This window comes from Thalia democratica, chromosome 1 (genome assembly GCF_965202585.1).
Source record: "Thalia democratica chromosome 1, ktThaDemo2.hap1.1, whole genome shotgun sequence".
Classification (NCBI taxonomy): Eukaryota; Metazoa; Chordata; class Thaliacea; order Salpida; family Salpidae; genus Thalia; species Thalia democratica.
Window position 1 is genome coordinate 70,840,549 of NC_139165.1, and position 18,912 is coordinate 70,859,460.

Consider the following 18,912-nt stretch of genomic DNA (forward strand, 5'->3'; position numbering starts at 1 on the left):
TGAAAATTTAATTTAAAAAAAAGCTATAATTGTTTGTTTTGAAAAAATTAGTATTTTTTAGAACAGCAACTTCGATTTACTTTATTTAACAAAGTTAATTTAATTGCCTAAAAAAAGACAAAGTTAGTTGATTTTTTGAAAATATAAAATTTTGCACATACCCTAACCAAAATACCACGAGTCGCTACTGGTAGGCAACGTTCGACCCGTAAAATATCTGGCCCACAATGTATCTTTGTTTTCAAAACAACTTTTGAAAGTAAAAAAGCTCTTTGAAACGTGCCTTAAACTTGAATTCCAGTAAAAACTAATGAGTTTTCTATTTCAGTTTTATTTTTAGAGATTTTAAAAAGTTTGTAGATAATATATATCAAAATAACGCGTCCCACAAAAAATAAATCTACTAAACCTTGACAGCACACTAAAAAAAGTTACCCATCTTTAGTCTAACATTTGTTTCCTAAACATTTTTGAACCATAAATAAGTCTTAGACTTTGACAGCCAACCTTATATAATGTATTATACTTCAACTACTTGAAATTAATAAAGTTCATGAATTGAAGGTGTTTTAACATTTGAAAAGTTTTAGAAGTTTATTGTAAAATACGTGCTTTTCTTTTCATTAAAAAAAATTTTTTTACTTGAACAAAATTTGGCAATCTTTAAATATCAATTAATAGAAAAAAGTATTTTGAGGTTCTTTGAAAATAAGATGCATATCTATTAGAATTATTTTTTAAAGTTTAAAGTTCATAGAGCTACACTTATTATTGTATAAGATTTAATCGAAGTTATCAGCTGAATAAATTAAGTTTTATTTAAGAAACTTTTGTTTAATCGTTTACTTTTGTATTGTAATTAAAATTTTGTTAGTATACGCACCACAACCAATAAAAAAATTGTTAAAATTATTTCTTTTAAACTAACAATAAAAAAGTATAACTTGTGTTAATAAAACTCATTGTGTTGTAGAAACATTAGATATATATAGTCAAAACAAACACATAGTTAAAGCATTTTAGTTTATTTAGCAAAACAAAAACAACAAGTTACTAAAAACACATTAATATTAGCCTTTAAAGATTAAACAACTAGAACTATAATATTTTAGCTGCTATAAATAGAAAAAATTGAATATTAAAGGGCGGAATGAAAATACAAATCTACTGCAGTAAATTTGAAAACATAGTAAACAAAATCTTTAAAAAAAGTTATTAAAAAAAAACATTTTTGTCATAATTACTGTTTAAGAACTATATAACTATACTAAGTAGATACATAACAACACATTTACTAAACTTTTTTTGACAACTCAATTTAAAATATCAGAAAACAAGTCTTCAGAGAAATTCCGACACTTACCTGTATATGATGTTAGCAGCAAAATTTTACAAATAGTAAATGAGGGTTTCGGTTAGCTTGAAAAGTGTAGCTTCTTCTGTTACTCGTGTTAGATACAAATAGTTGCATTAGGAGGCGCAAAGCAGCAAAAATTAATGCGCAAGTATTATTAGTACAAGCTACTAGGGTGGGTGAAAGTTAGTACTGAGCCGTTTTCTACAACAAAGTACCAACATTGACGGGGAGGAATTATTTGTATGTTGAAAACTTGACTGCTAGGAAAATTCAGACACTTGACAACACTGACTATGTAAAAATTTTACTGAAACACCCTCTTAATTAGTAGATACAAATTCTTAGTAGTGTTATTTTTTCAAAAGAGTAAGCAAAAAAGTATTTTAAAAACAAACGGTTTCATCAAAAAACATTGGCAAAATCTAAACGACACAACCGGACGTAAAGGTCTGATGAAAATCACGATATTGAAAAAAAAGAAGCTTCACTCGAAATGAAAATATATTCATAAAGAAAAAATCATACAACAGACTAGTCATTATGTTACATTTCAGTCTTTCCTCAAGAAAAGCTTCAGCGCAGCAAAAATCGATAAACTATATTCTTTCAAGCGCTATACACATTGAATCGATATTTTTCTGATAAGTAAGAAACATACATGATGATAATACAATGATACTCAATAAAATTTATATATAAAACCGAATTGAAACTGTTGAAAACTCGAATTTTGACAATATCTTAAACATGATCTGTTGTTGTTGATCAAAAAATATTCAATTGAGACATAACACAAGTTTTTAAGACAAAGTATTTAATTGAAATATAATAATCGTTTTTTTAATAAAAAGGTACAAAATTAAAGGGTAACTACTATACACGGTCGTACAGACTTATGGCGTAAATTGGCCTGATTTTCCATACATAAGTACGGAAACACGATTACAGCGGAAAATCGAGTGATAGCAGCTCTCTATATGACTCAAGCGTTCGACTGGGCCTCACCTGAAATTTGAACTGGTATAAGAATTTATGCAAACTTTAAACAGAAGTAAATGAGTGTAGTAAATAAACTAAAATTTATTTAAAATTTGTGACTTTTACTGGGGTATACAATTTCTTTTCGAAATGATTTTTTTTTTTTGATTTATAGCTTTATTTGTAAAATGGTGAGAAGTACAATTACCTTGAAGCCTCATTCTAGCGAAATCTTCAAACACGATGTCATCCGGATTGTTGGGCTTCTTCTGAGTTGCTGCTGCGCCGCTCACCACAGCCGGTTGTGCAACTCTGTAACTTTTTTAACTAACATTTGTCTGCAATATAACACGAGCAACACCACAAACTTGTAATTTAAAAATGCAAATGTTAAAAAAATTATTTTATGAATATTTAAACTAAAAAAAAATTCTGTTTCCACAATTTTTTTTCCATGACTACAAAAAAATAAACAAACTCTGCTTCCGGAGTTTCGAAAGATATCAAGTTGTGGGAAACTCCCTCTTTGGCAACTTCCTTTTTCTCCGCTTCCACCGCCACGGCGGCGGGTTCCACCTCAGGGGCAGTTTCTTTCTTGTCAACTTTGGACGAATCTTTGGAAGATTGGGGAGAAGTTGAAGATTCGGGAGGAACGTCCGGCTTGGAATGCATCAGTGTCACTGGAAGCTCCACTGACAAGTCTCTGTGAATATTTACATGAATAATTGCAACAAAATTATAAATTTATTTTTCTTAAATTTAAAACTGCTAAAAGATTATAAAAGTCTTTTTTTAAACACAACAGAGATAAAGTTGTTTTTGTTCAAACCATATCTGCCCCAGTCAGAACCAGAACGAAGCAACTTTAAACTGTTTTAAAATATAAACTATAACAATGCAAACATCTGAAATATTTTCTTTCAAGTGAACATCACAGTTTTATAATCAGTCAAGTAATTTGCATATTATTTAAAATTTTGATAGATAAATATAAACAAACATCAATAGTACACAGTCTAAAATACCACAATCAGTGGTCAGCTAATTCATATACAATGTAAACTGCGTATGACCAACTGTGTGATTTCTGAAGCATTTCAAGTGTAAAACTTTAACTTTTAGTTTTATGCTAAGAAATGAAGTTATTATTATATATAGCTTCTTCGAATTGCATGCTGTGTAAACAAGTCTCGAATAATTGCACTGTCAACATCAAAGAACCAATGTTTAGTATTTCTAACAGCAAACCATGTTGCTAAAAACATAAGTACAAAACATTATTCTGAATAAAAAAAGTTTATATTTAAACCAAAGGAAAAACTACCTCAAAGCATGTAATAACACTTTTTTAGCATAAAGTTTAACTGAATGATAAAAGAACGTCTTTATTTTTTTTACCACAAAAGATTGCAGAAATAATAAATAAATTAAAAAATATTCATTAACAGTGTTATATAAATGAAAAGCTATGTGTACTTCAATCAACATACAAATTTAAGCAACACCGTTTCTACCATAAAAGCACAAATAGCTACATTAAATAAATATAAAAGTAAAAAGTTGTAAAAAAAGTTTTTAATTGAAAATTTTAGTTGAAAAATTACAATATTCAACGCACCCAGTTGTATTTTTAATTAGCAATTAGTTATTTTTACTAATAAAGTTTTTAAAGTCTAAGTCTAAAACTCAATTGAAACTAGGTTAGTTTACTTTAAACATTTACTACATTATATAACTTACAAATGATATTTTAGATACAATTTCTGTCAAAACTTTTAAACTTTAATAGGAAATAAACCAAGTTAAATTTAGGCGGAAAAAATTCAGCTGTTGATTCACTATGGTGATATAAATAAGAATATGAAAAATGACTCATACTTCAGTAGTGTCATTCACCAAAAATCTTGAAATACTCAGTTTTAAGTATGGTTAAAGTTAATAAAAAAAAGGGAGAATTATTGATAACATTTAAAGTTTTCTTTAAATTTAAGTAGAAACAAGATAACATGTTTACATTAAGGCTATTTACATTTACATTTAAATTACCATGTTTTAATAAATTAGTATTATCTAAATTAAATAGTATGTTTTAAATGTACTTATAAATTAACAAAAAAATTATTTAAATTTTTAGTTGTACGTAAAACTTGTGTAAGCTGTCAGCTTAACCAACTGTTAAAATAATTTTAAGCCCTATATGTATATTAGTTTTCAAAGATTAATGATAAATATCTATTAGTATTAGTAGCTAAAAACACTACGTGGTATTTTAAAGCCCAACTGTTTAAATTGACAGGTAGATAACTACTAAACAACAAAAACTCAATTTTCATATATAAACTCAACGCAGAAATGACAACTGAAACACCTACATTAATGCTAATTTAGATCAAATAATAGATTGAAAAGAAGTTTTTTTGTAACATAATGCTTTTCTATTGTAAATTTACACTATTTTTCAAAACAGCATAAATTTTATTTATCAAAGTCAGAAAAATACTCATTAAAAAACTGTACAAGCATACAAAAAAGTATGAATATTAAAAGTACAAGTTAAAAAAAATGCACAGTATAACCTTAAGCTAAAATCTTTTAATTAGAGTATAATTATTTTAATAAAAAAACTGCTTTGATACTTCAATAATACCTCTATATTTTACGTTTTGAAGTGAAAAGCTTATTACCTTAAGAACTTATAATCTTCGATTTTTTTGATTGATAACTTTTATTTCACAAGCTTTATAGTTCTTACTGACACATTTCTTGAGTAAAATTTAAATAAACTAACCCTGAAAGTCCACCAAGAATCAGTTTAACTTTCACTTTGTATTGTACGATTATTCCCAAATTTTCTTTAGCAATTCCTTCTTTTATACTGCAAAATGTAAACATGTTACACTTACCAAGCTTCATTAACCAAGAAACTTATTAAAGTTTAGGACTATTTAATTGTTACATAAGTTATCTGAAAATATAAATATATATATTTAAAGTTTTCTAAATGACATTATTTTCAACAACAAAATCTACCTTTAGTAAAAACAATTAAAAAAAATATTTAAATAAAAATAAATTTACTAAATACAAAGGTTAAAAACGTAAAAAATATTACTGTGTAAAAAATTAAACATTAACAATATTATCATATATTTTAAATTTTTATTAAACTTTTGTCCTTTAAGTGCGTTTCAGGTCAACTTTTCAAATTCTTTTTTTTATCAACTTAAAGCGATTTTTCAACTAAAACAGCCTTAAAGAACTCGTTGCACATAATATAATTAAAAAAAAAACTTTACTCTAGCTAAATGTAAGGCCGAGTCAATTTAAAACTCTCACATTGTGCTTGAGGCGAGGTTGGTGTCCTCGTGTTTCAGTTGGCCGTCCAAAGCCAGTCCTCTTTTGTCGCGGTTGTTTGACAGTTGCGGGCAAATCTGGTACACCTTGCACAGAGTGGATGACGATGCTACCTGATCACTGCAAAAATATACTTTAGGAACAATTAGCTTTCAAATGGCGCGTGACGTAATTATAGCACATGCGTGGTTGTCTGTTGTTTGCAAACACAAGTCAAACTTTAGTGTGATGATTTTTGTTGAGAATAATATCATAATATTTTTGTTGTTTTTGTAGAAAAATAACTAGTCGCTAATTCAAGATAAATTTAAAAACTGCAGTTGTAAATTACTTTGTTTTGAACACAACTAATTAAAATAAATTTCAAGACAATTAAATAAATACTAATTATGCAAATAACTAAATGGAAAAATAACATAATGATTTATTTAATTTATTCCATTTGAAGTAGTTCTAAATAAAAGTATCAGTAATTTCTGAAAACTTTAATTATACTTTAGTTATTAAACTATCATAAAACAAAAGTTTAAATTTAATGTATTTTGAGATTTTGTCATAATCCTGATGACTGTAAAAGCAGTTCATTTTGGCTCTACTTCACTTGAAAGAAACAAACTCAACTATTATTGACCACACAAACAAAAAAGTCAACCAACTCAGCTTCGAGCACGGCGACAGGGCACTTGTACTGAGCGTTGGAGAAGAGGCATATGTCAGCGTACTGCCTCACCGTGATCTTTATCTTCTTCACGTTCTTCGACGAGTTGTTCGTCACTTGCACGTTCACGCTGATCGTCTCGCCGTGGTAGTACAACTGTTGGTGACGTCACAATACGAATTTAGTTAAATGTTTTAAGGTTCTTAAAGAAAAGATATTAAAAAAAAAAAAAAAAGTCTACCAAAATTGCCCACCAAGGAAAAATATTTTTATGCTAAAAAGCAACTAATGTAGAAGAGCATATTTACGCTTTTTTTTCATTAAAGTTAAGTTATATGCTTAATTTCGGTACACTTTCCTGCACATTTCGAAAACAATTGCTCTTAACTGAAGTTGGCTACTAAATAATCTTTCGCATAATTTTGAATCTAGTTAGCAACTAAATTATGCAGGGTCACCAAAAGTTTTTAAATTTTTTTCCAAGCTTTTGCAAGTACAAGTTCTTTTTGTCCATTTTTTTTATAAAGTTAAATTTAAGGTAAAAAACTATCTTAAATGTTACAAAAATATTGAAAAGATACTGTAATGCTATTTTAAAATTGTTTTATAACAAATAAAATTCCAATGTTACCAAAAAACTATTTTATGCGATAGATTTTTGGTATCTAATCTAAATTTCATATAATATATCAGGGTAGCCACTTGTTTTTGAGAAATTTATCATAGGCTTTTAAAAGTACACGTTTTTGGGTCTATTTTTGGCTTAAAGGCTAAAAACTGAGTTAAGTAGTATAACAACATTAAAAAGATAATGTTAAGCTAGTTTAAGTGTGTTTTTTAATAAAAAAAATTTTGATGATGACAATTTTTTTACCATACAGTGCTTATTCACTTATCCGGACAGTTTCGGTCAGAATAAAACTCAAAAAATTTTCAATAGTAAACACAAAAATTCATTCAAAAAGTTTCACAACTTTTTAAATTCCACTTTTATTATGCATTGCATTATATGCAGGAGTTTTACTATTATATGAAAAAATTGATTTTTTGTACTTATCCGGACAGGTTTACAGAAAAATCTTGCCCAACGTGTCTGGATAAGTGAATAAGCACTGTAGTGATAGATTTTTGGGTCAAATCAAAATTTTACTACTTAACATGCAAAAATTGCTTAAACGTCCAGGTTTTTTAGTGATCTTTGTTCCAAATTCTAGTTTTTTTTTAGCCTAAAATGTCAAATTCCAGGTATAGTGGCCGAGCCACCCTGATTACATGTGAAAATTGTTAGAAATTTCAGATTGTTTTTCAAAATTTCTCAAACTCTAGGTTTTTTGAGGTTACTTTTGCTTAAATTGTTATATTCCAGAATTCCAGGTTTTTTGGCAGCTCTGTTTATGTCATATTTACCATATCGGCCAGGGACCTTTTATCATAAACGGGCTAAAATTACTAAAATTTCGTTGAGGGCCACATTATAGTAAAAAAGTCCTTACATGAATGACCATAATCTGTTTGAAAAAGTTGAAGCTAAAGAAACAAAATTAAATTGAGAGCAGTTGTGTAAGGAAACAAATATAAGTAAGCAACACAACGTATTCAAAATAATCAAAAAACATTAAAAAAATAAATATCTTTATAAAATATTAGTAGTTGTAAGATAACTATAGTTTTAAAAAAACATAAAAAAGTAAGATCTATTCAACTAGTAATTGATAAGGTTTTCATTCAAATCCCAGAGATTATAAAAACTAAAGACCGATTTTTATTAGTTTACTTTTAAGTACACTTATTAGTCTACAAGCTTTTTTTTCACATTCAGAGACACTCTACTAAAATTCGCATACATATTTACTACATTTAGACAAAAAATATAACATTGTTTGCCTACCATTTTTGGCAGCATTAAAAGAAGTAGTTGCCAACTTACTTAATTGTACTAATTAAATGGAACTTTTTTAAAATTTACAACAAAATATTAAGAGAAACCAACTAAAAACTTTGTATAGTTTATGACCTGAAATTTAAAATAAGTTTTATTGCAGGTCAGTTTTACTTTGGAATAAATCTAAATATAGAATCTAAATGAACTACAAGGTTTTCAAAACTACTCGATAAGTTATTCATTTTATTTGGAAATTTAATATTAATCGTCAATGTAATTAATTTTACAACATGAAACATTTACACACAGAGTCAACTTTTAAATAAATTTGTACACTTACTATACTATCGATTCGTTATTTTTTTTTTAAGTTTAACATTAACCTACTTTTATTTTAAGCAACAAAATTAATTTAAACATTTTTTTCTTTGTCAAATGTTTTAACCTTACAAGAAAGTTAAAGGTTTACCCAATTTTGATTAATTTAAAGGTTAATATAGTGTTTAATAGGTTTTATGTAATAATTGTAAACGTGCAAAAATTTAAATTAGCATCCTATATATAAATTTGTTTTTCTTAAGTATGTTATGAAAAAGAATTCATTAACCTAAAAACAAATCAAAATTGTCGACCAGCTGTGTTAAGAATACTTTAATTTTGCTGAGATATTTAACACTTGACATGAATTTTAAAAAGTTAATACGTCTAAACAACAAAAAGCAAAGTTAAGAGTTGAACTCTTATTGATTTATATCGATTAAATTAAAAATTATAAAACATCTTGGAACACAGGTTTGTTATGTTATTTAACCCTATTTACTTTAATAAGTTTAAGTTTTAAAAAAATTTCAAATTATCTTTTAATTAACATACCGTTTCTACTTACTTTGAAAAGAAAGAAACATATGTGCTTATATATCATAAAAATTAATGTTTACAGACACAGTTTTAGTAGTAAGAACAGAGAAAAACTATATTTAAACACGTACAGTTACAGTAAAGCTTTATCTGCGTTTTGAAATAAACCGGTACTAATAAAATTAAGCGGCCTCAAAAAAAAAAAAAAAACAAACGAAAAACAACAGCAGCAAAAATTCGACCTTTGCAATTAAAAACGTCGCGCTTTAAAACAGATAGAGAGGTGTTTCAAACTCACGTCTTTGTCTAGGGAAGCTTCCAAATTGAGCGGCTTGTCGCTCATCAGAAACAACTTTTGGGCGTCGGCAGTTGGCTGCGGTCCCTTCTTGTTCAGCGCGAACTGGATCTTTCGTATTGCCAAGCGAACAGAGTTCCTGCGAAGTTTTAATTTGCTTAACTCATTATGAAGCTGTTTATCGATTTTGGATGCGTAGCATTCATATGTGTGTGTAGGTGATTTCAGGTGGTAAAATCGATAGTTAGTAGTTTTTTTTTTTGCAACAAACTTAAATGTTTAAAGTGTAATGAGATGACGCTTAACTGTGAGTTCATTTAGTTTAATTTTCATTTGTTAAACAAGTTGTTGGGAAAATTTCAAAAAATCATTAGTAGAAAAGATTAATTATAAAATTATTGATTGAAAAGCAATTTGTGGTTTTGATAATAAATAGTAAAAAAACAAAAAAAAAACCATTATTGTGTATGCTTCCTTTAAAGTTTAAACTTTACCATATTAAAATAATCTTACATAATCTGTTTTCAAAAACAAACTTTGTAATCAAACCTTAATAACAAATATGTCAATTAATCATATTTAAAAAAAAAACCAAAACAATCCATATTTGAAAATTTCCAACTGACTTTTTGTGAGCTTTTTCTTCGGTGTCCTCCGAAACGAAGGTCTTCAGCTCGTAATCCACGCCGCAAGGTTTCGTCGTGTCCCCGGGGGCGGGCTGGAGGGTCACTGAGCAGGGAGAGTCGCGCGGGATCTGCACAAACGAAAATTGTCAAACTTCGTAACGCAGCTTAACATTGTGCTTTTCAGCTTGAAAATCAGAAACCGGATATTTTTTACCATTTTTATGTTGTGATCACAGGGTTGTTTTTGATCGTGAGTAAATTAATGTTTTACATTTAAAGTGTCTTTAGTAGTCTGCCCTGTACAAAAAGGCTTGTACAAACTAAAAAAAGAGGTGTAAATTGTGATTAAAAAAATGATTAAAAGCTTAAAAAACATATATTTCTAAATACAAATTTATCATTAAAATAAAAATATTAGAAAAATTTAGTAAAAACAATTTGGCACATGTAAAGTTTCTTCTTGAAGAGTAAAGCACTAAATCATCAGTATAAAAAGTTATCCATATTTAAAGGGTTTCTTATATAATTAAATACATAAGACTTTTGATTACACTACCATGTTTGTGTTTAATTTTTTTTAATTATCATAATCAGTTATAACCAGTTGTTTAGAAATTTAATGTTAATGGCTTTTAAAAGCAAAAGCATTTTAAGTTGTACGACATTATTATTCTTTTGTGAATGAAGTCTAAAGCATGTTAATAAGCTACAGAAATTGTGGTAAAAAGAAAAAATATTAACTTCATTTTCTATTAGATGATATCTTCTTTTATTTACTATACTTAGTAAATAAACTCCGGATAAACTTATATTACCTAACAAAAAATTCTAAATAAAAAAAATTAATTAACAATGTCGCATGAAAATACCCCAAAATAATTAAAGTGCTATTTCTCTCGACTTTATAAGTAATTTTTTGTCATAATTGCAAAAGATAAAAGAATTCACGGGCTAAATTAATTTCACGAGCTCAAAAAAAATCAATAGTCAAAAGGCGCTCAAATTATATTTTTTGATGGTGTTATAAACATTCCTTTATTAAATTAAGTGCAGCTTACATTATGTAAAATTTATGTATCATTGTTAAAAACCTTTAAAACATTACATAATTTTGCTATTTTAATCTATAAGTTTGTTAAAAACTTTAATCTTACACATTAAAAAAAAAAAATGTCTGTCAATCTAGTGTGTTTATAAAAACACTGTGTAAAATTTTAGTAGTGATTGACCAAAGTAATTATTCACAACAATAAAAAATTCATAAGTTTATTAAACGAACAGATTCAGAAAATACAACGTCCTTTAATTCAAGTAATTGGCTTAACTTTAATTTCCAACTTGAATCTTGTTTAAACAAGCTCCTACACTTTTTAAAATATACTGATAATGCAGAGCTTTGAGCAAATAAAAGAATTATAGACAAAATAGAAAATCTTAGACAATGAATTAAGTTTCCAATAAATTAGTAGCGATATTGCATTTAACAAAACTAATAAAAAAACCATATTTTCTTAAAAAAAGTGCATTTTTCTTTGTCTCAACTTACTACGGCAATTTGTAAGAAAAAAAGGTCGGCACAAATTGCTTTTGCATGGCGCAATTTGACGAAAGGAAGTTCAACAGGACTTGAACCAGGATGCGATTTCAGAATCGATATTTTAGTGAGCAGCCAGCCACCTTTTGTCCTCTGATTACTAAAACACGGCCAAAACATAAAAGATTTCAGTATTAGCTGTGTGAGGATATAAATGTTATGTTATGAAATATTTATACAATCACTGGCGGCTTGTGTAACGTGAAGTTTGATGTTGCATCAATTCCATTGCATAATGAATGCGTTGTATAAAGCAATTTTAATTTATTGTTTATTGTTGCCAGAATGTTGACAATAATTTATCATCTTTGGGTAAAAAAACAAAAAAATTGACCGAATGGAAATATAATAAATTAAATTAAAAAACTAATAGTCAGTACGTTTCAAACGACAAATACTATGTAAAAATAATTAAGTCTAATTTGTTTAAAAAAAAAAGTTATCAAATCATGCAAATATTTTTGACCAAAAAAAAAACAATATTTTTTTAGAGGTTTTAAAGAAAGCTAATTACCACTTTCAGATTTAAACTTTTATTTAAATTAACATTGAATATTTGTTAGAATGTTGAGGAACAAGAACATTTTATTTTTCATAAACAAGGCACGCCGCTGTTTCAAGGCTGCAAAACAAAATTACCATTACATATGATTCTGCTCTGATAAGAAATAAAAGCATGACCTTAGCTTTCCGCGGCTGAACATAAACAAGAAAAGCCGTGCATTAGTTTTAATCAATCGAACTTCTATGATTGAAAGTAGTGCGCTCGTCTAGAAATTTCTAATGAACATTTTTCTTATACTGCAGCGCAGATTAAAATCACCAGGCTTTCAATGAATTTGAGAAATGCAGCAACTTATGCATAAAAGGTTTATCCTTGTCAGTTTAAAAAGGATTCGAAAAACAGCTCGCTTCAGTATATAATGTGATTATTAGTTTTAAGAATTGAAATATATGTGATACAGAATTTAAGTGAACTAATAAAAGTAGCTTTTTAGACTAGAATAGCAGAACTATACTAATAAAGGAATACTGAAAAACATTTTTTTCTTGGGTGAAATATACATAAAAAAATTACTTTATATATGTAATTCTTAAAGCACTTGTTCTGTAAATATTTTGATAGACTATTCTGTATAAATACAGAAATAGTATTGAAACAAAACAATAAATTTTAAAGAATGCATAAATTATAATTAATTGTCATTAGAAAAAATACTGTTATTATATTTTACAGACAAAATTAAACTTTTTAATCATTTAAAAGTGAACAAAACTGTAAACTAAACAACTTTTTGACCTTTTTTAACTATCTTAGATTTTCATAGTTTAATAACTACTGATTTAAAATAATTTTACAGCTTGAACTCCTCAAAATAATGATAAAGTAAACATTTTTACAGTCTTTAACTAATTTTTTTTAAGGATCATTTGTATTTTTGCAATACAATACTTCAGGTAACTAGTTTGAAATCCAAATAAAAATTGTATAAATATCTCAAGATAATCCAAGTTCAATTATATACATTAATACAGTTTAGCCTGGTTAAAATATTTCATAAACAAAATAACTTTACAAAATTAATAACGAAAGTTTAAAACTAATAGTTTATTTAAAAAAAAACAATTTTAAGTTACTTTTCTGTTTTTAAAAATAACAAAAAAAAGAAGTATTTAATTATAAAACTAAATTGAACACTAAGTGTGTACTACACATTATTTTTATACAAAACAAAAATTAAAAAAAACTCACGTCCACAAAGAACGGAAACGCGTTTTTTCCCAGCTTTTTGATCAGCCTTTCCTGCAGTTTGGTCCTGGCCCTGGTGTCATCGGAAGGCGGGTAGACCTGTTACATTAAAAACGCGTTAGTTGTGCAGCTGAAGGAGGTTGCAGCTTGTCACACTGATAAAGCGTGCTGATCTGCATATTTCTAAATGATAAAACTGCAATCTGCTACTCGCCAATAAAAATTAAAGCAAAAAAAAAAAGCTGCTTATCATTTATACTTTAAGGCAAGGAAAGCAATTAAACTTTAATTTAATTTGATCAAAAGTATATAAACGGCACATAAGACAAAATAGGCTCATTTGGCGCCAATAGATAAAGAATGTGCATATTAATAATCATTATATACCGTTATTCAGAAAAACGTTTAAAAATAGTAATTAAGGTAACTTAAAAAAATAAAATAATCTTGATTGTTATTGACTGTTTAAGTTTAAAACTTTTCAACACACAATAAATGATTATTTATTTAGCTGCAGAAAAGAAAACTAATATTTTAAATTTAAACAGCTTTTTTTACAATGATTTTCTCTTACATTGTTTTAATTAAAGATATAGTGCTATACTTGATTTTCATAAATCAAACACAAATGCATAATTTTGCAAGTTGTAAAAGCATAAAACAATTGATAACAGAATGGACATTGAGCACATATTGAATGTTTACCAAACCCAAAGAGGTTTGAAAGGTTAATTGATTTTTTCACGGCAAATTGATCTGATTACAACCTGTCAGGTTTATGTGTGACTTCAATGCATTAAGCCTTTTTATTAAAAACAAAAAAGAAAGATGAAAATATTTAACCAGCGTGCAATAGTAAAGAAATTATTTTCAAACTTTAAGTTTTTGTAAGAAAAGGTTAAAGTGCTAGATTAAACTTTAAAAAAGTTATTTCAATAGAGTAATTGTACAAAAATTAAAATAAAAACTCTGAAACTTAAATGTGGTCTGAAATTTATCTTGCGAAAGATTTGAAATAGGATTACTTAAAACTGTTGTACGTCATTCAGAGTTTTGAAACGTCACGAAAAGCAATAAGTTACCTTGCGCAAAAATAGATACAAGAAAATTGTTTAGGGCTTATTTGATGAACTTGTGATAAAGCATACACTTACTTGTAATTTTGAACTGTTAAAAAATAGTTTAACGATTTTAGCCGCATGTTTGCTGCATACTAAAAATGTATAACTACATTTGTACTTGTCTGTTTTAAATCTACCTATAATAGTATATTTGAAGTTTCCTAAGTACTTTAATACTAAACATTATTTAAATTGTTTTAGGCTGTTAAACTTCAAGTAAAATTTAGCTTCAAACTTTTAACTAGTGACTAAAAATACAATACAGTAAGTATGTAGATTGTTTTTAGTCAAAAGCAATTAAACTATGAGTAAACTTTAAACAAGCCAAAAAAAATATGAAAATTATGTAGTTAAATTATTAATTTCTTTTTTTATACATAATGAGTTACATACACAACAAAGACAAACTTAAGAGTTAAAATCAACTATGTAAATAAATGTCATAAGTAATTATTTTAAGTTAAAAAAAGACTAAACCACAAAACTTTAATGTATTAGAAGAGTTGACAGATCTTTCATTAGTTTAAAACTTTATTACACTGAAATAGAAACTAAAAAAAAAAAACAAAGAGCAAAAAATTTTGTCAAACATGAAAAGCCATTTCGGAATTCAAAAACCTGTCTGATTTTTATTCGCGGCAAACAAACACATCAAACGCGCTATGATGTCACAAACAACGCGCGGTGGTGACGCGCAAAATACATGATGATCGCAACAGCAGGTTGCATGCGGAAGTAGAAGGGTTTGTGGAAATATTAGAAGAATTTATAAGGTGTTTTTGGTGAAGCGTGTTTGTTTTACTACTTGAAAAATCGCTCTGCAGATATGTTTTGAGAAGTCTGCACACGCACTTCATTGTTTACGCAAAAAAAGTGGAAGTTTACTAATATCACTCGCAATAAAGAATACTTTTTTAATGGCATTTTTGTTTTTTGGCAAAAACATTTTAATTTGTATGATCTCAGGTAGAAAAACTGCTGAAGTTTATCAAAGTTGTTTATTATTGAAAACTTTAATGCTTTGCTTTTTGTTTTTTATGCTAGAATAAAATTAAACTTGAGAAATTTAAACTAGTTTTTTTCAACAATAAGTTTTTATATAACCGATTTCAAGTTTTTTATATAATTTCAACAGTTCAAAGTAAGTTTTATCAAAAAGTAAGCTTTCCTAAAACTATAAATTTTAGTGTTTTATATAAATTAACAATGAACAGTGCTTGCTTACAAATAAGGCGATGAAAAACTTAAACAGAAAATCTCTTTGAAAACTTGTACAACGGAAACTATTTGAAATTGTTTTTAACCTGAAGTGTTGTTGAGTAGAAATCTTTGCGAAATGTAAGTCCGAGCATGTCCAAGTCTTCACGACCATACCTAAAGGTGCACAGAAGCTTGACAAACACTGTAAAAAATATAGCACATTAAAAATTTGATTTTTTTTGAAAATTGTTTACTTTAAGCTTGAAAACGAAGTAATGCTTTAATTTAAAATTTAAGTGTTTCCAATTATATTACACGCCTTAAAACTTCAAGTTTTAAACAAACATTTTAAATATTTTTATACTTTCAAGTTACCTTTGCGGTCTTTTATATGATCTACGTCCACTAAAACAACACCATCTGTTGAGTTTTGTTAGTCAAATATAATATTTGTACAGTAGAACACTTAAAATATTATTAACTAACAAACTAATGGGTTTTTTGTACCAAAAAAGGTTATAAATAAGTCAGTAGAATTATTTATATAACTATAATTAGAACATTTTAATTTTCAAGACATTTAAAATAAGCTCTATAATTAAAATATCATAAATTTTTTACTTACTTTTTTTAAAGTCTTTCTCAATGAGGTTTAAAACCAGAAACAAAATTATTTATTTTTTTATCTCTGACAAAATAATGTAAAATAATTATAAAAATTTAGAACTTATTTTATCTATGTAGAAACAATATAAAAATGTTCTACTTAAGAACTTAAATAAGTTTTTAATTATCACTTTAAAAATACATAACAAAAAAATTTATCTATTTTGTATCAATAAATTGAGAAACTGTCACCTCAAGGTTACTTAAAAAAGTATAGCTACAAAATATTTAAATATAGAAAACTCTCAATATTTTTAGACTCAAAAAGTTTTTAAAAATAAGTTGCTATTCTATTAACTTATTTGAGGGTCAAACTAATTTGTTAAAAATACATAGTTTAATGAAAAATAATTAGCTTTAGTGTATTTATATAATAAACAAAATTATGGATATATAAAGTATATAAGACTGAAAATGTATAAAAAAACTTCTATATCTAATCTTTTTTCTCAGCTTAGATTAATATTCCTTTTAAATATTTCATCCAAAATATAGTTTTTTATAAAACACTCACCAATAGGATCAGTGTGTGTTATGTGATCAATATAATCTCTTTTTCCTAAATATGAAGTTACCTGTAATTTTTATTAAAACATAATAATTTATTATTTAACGAAGCCCTTAGATGTAAAAATAAATTTAAACTCACTCTCCCACTGGAACTACTTTTCTTATAAACTCTGTAATAAAACAGAAATAAAATCATGCTTTACATCAACAAACATTTGATGACACAAAATAATTTAAAGCTATAAGGAAGGGGAGGGGGGGGGGGGGTTATTACTTTTTCTAAAACTTAATCTAAAGTTGTAGAATTTTAACTAAACTATAAGTTGCTGTTTACAGCCTTTTAATACACAAAAAAATTGAGTTATAGCTGGTTAAAGTAGTACAAACCTTATTAAAGGAGGAAACTAAAAGATCAAATAGATAAAAATCCATCTCCTTTTACAATTTTTAAGATAAATACCTGTAGTTTTTAGAAAATGTTCCTTGTAATATTTAGAAAACCAACCACAAAAAATTTAAAAAAAACTAAAAAATAAAAATTTTATGACCAAGATACAAAAATAAATTAAAAACTTTTGAAAAATCCGATAAAAACTAAACAAAAAATTAAATTTTTAGCTAAAAATAACTTAAACAGATTATTTAAAACATTGCAAGAAACATTTACTGAAAATTGAGGTTTGTATCTCGAAAAATGTAGGCGATAGATTTTAAGTGATTTTTATTTATTTGTTATTTTAAATCTCTTTCCATTACAAAGCTATTGTATTCCCAAACTTTAGCTAGCTTTATCTTTAAAATAAATGTAAATATTAAAAAGCAACTAAAAGCTTAGTTGAAACCCTACATATTAAAATCAAGTGGTAAAAATTGATTTCCTCTATGGTCTTAGTAAATGGCTTGAAATTAGTACAATCTATCTTCATTTAAAAAGTTTTAAAATCTACAACAAAACTTACCTTGTTGACCTACTATCAGATGACATTTTAATGATACTAAAATATCTGCAAATTAATATTTTGTAGCTGACATAATTAAAAACTATGATAGGAAATAAAAAGTTTTGTCTTTCAAATATAAGAAACTAAATAACATAAAAACATTCTAGTATGAGTATAAATGGAAACTAATTATATGCAATTACAATTTTTTTATGATTTATTGGAATTGAGTATACAACTCTAACATAACTTTGTTGAATAAATAAAAAATATGTTAATTTAATTCACTTAGGCAGTAAAAGTAAGTCTTAATAAGTTCATAAGATATATACTTTTACTAACTTTTTTATACTTAGTAGGGGTGACTCATCATGACATCATAGGGGGTACAGATAAATTTAAACCACATCAAATTTTATAGTTTTTATTATTATTATCAATGCAGACCGTTTTGAAACTAAAAAAAAAATTACTTTAAAAAAAAGGACAGTTTAGGTTGCTCTGCACCATCTATGATACGTCAAAGTAGAAAATAATGCATAGTTTAATAAGAAAAATATTTGATTACAGATAAAAGGCGTAGTATATGAAAAATGCAAGTTAAAAAACAAAAAAACAAATTTTTAAAGTTTAGCTATCTTTAGTTTTAGTCTTAGTACTACAAAATCTGTTGGCCTTTTCTGATAAATTGCACTCATTTGTATTTTAAACAATCTTGTTATACTACAATATTAGTAAAAAAATGCTTTTGAATTAACTAAAAACAAAATATTGTTTTAGTTGATATACTTTTTTATTATAATTACAACTTAAAAAAATAGTTTGTAAAAGTGTTCTATATAAAATATTATTTTTTTTGCTAAATACTAATAACTTCTTCCAAACAAAGTTTTATTTCTGACTAAAAACAAAGTTCAGAATTATTAGTATCAGCTTAAATTTAATAGTAAAATATTTGAGTAAAAATATAAGTACTTTTTAGATTTTTTGCTTTTTTAGCTAGTTGGTTTTTAACAAAGTGTTTAAAAAAATATATAGAGCACCATAATCAAATATAGAGCAGAATAATATAGACATTTGTATAACATTTATACCTAAAAATAAACATCAAATAAGAATTTA

The 18,912-nt window shown here is 26.6% G+C and overlaps 1 protein-coding gene across 1 annotated transcript; it reads right to left on the reverse strand.

Annotated features, from left to right (window-relative positions):
* Positions 1-1,028: 1,028 nt before the first annotated feature.
* LOC145845975 (arrestin red cell-like) lies at positions 1,029-18,179 on the reverse strand. Its single transcript, XM_082952943.1, has 15 exons — positions 18,133-18,179; positions 17,809-17,853; positions 16,989-17,019; positions 16,854-16,914; positions 16,049-16,093; positions 15,778-15,875; positions 13,356-13,451; positions 10,009-10,136; positions 9,386-9,521; positions 6,346-6,503; positions 5,672-5,809; positions 5,124-5,210; positions 2,814-3,038; positions 2,544-2,647; positions 1,029-2,362 (listed from the first exon to the last, which is right to left on the reverse strand). The coding sequence occupies exons 2-15, from the start codon at positions 17,832-17,834 to the stop codon at positions 2,340-2,342; spliced, it is 1,356 nt and encodes a 451-aa protein (XP_082809069.1). The 5' UTR covers positions 17,835-17,853; positions 18,133-18,179; the 3' UTR covers positions 1,029-2,339.
* Between the last annotated feature and the right edge of the window lie 733 nt (positions 18,180-18,912).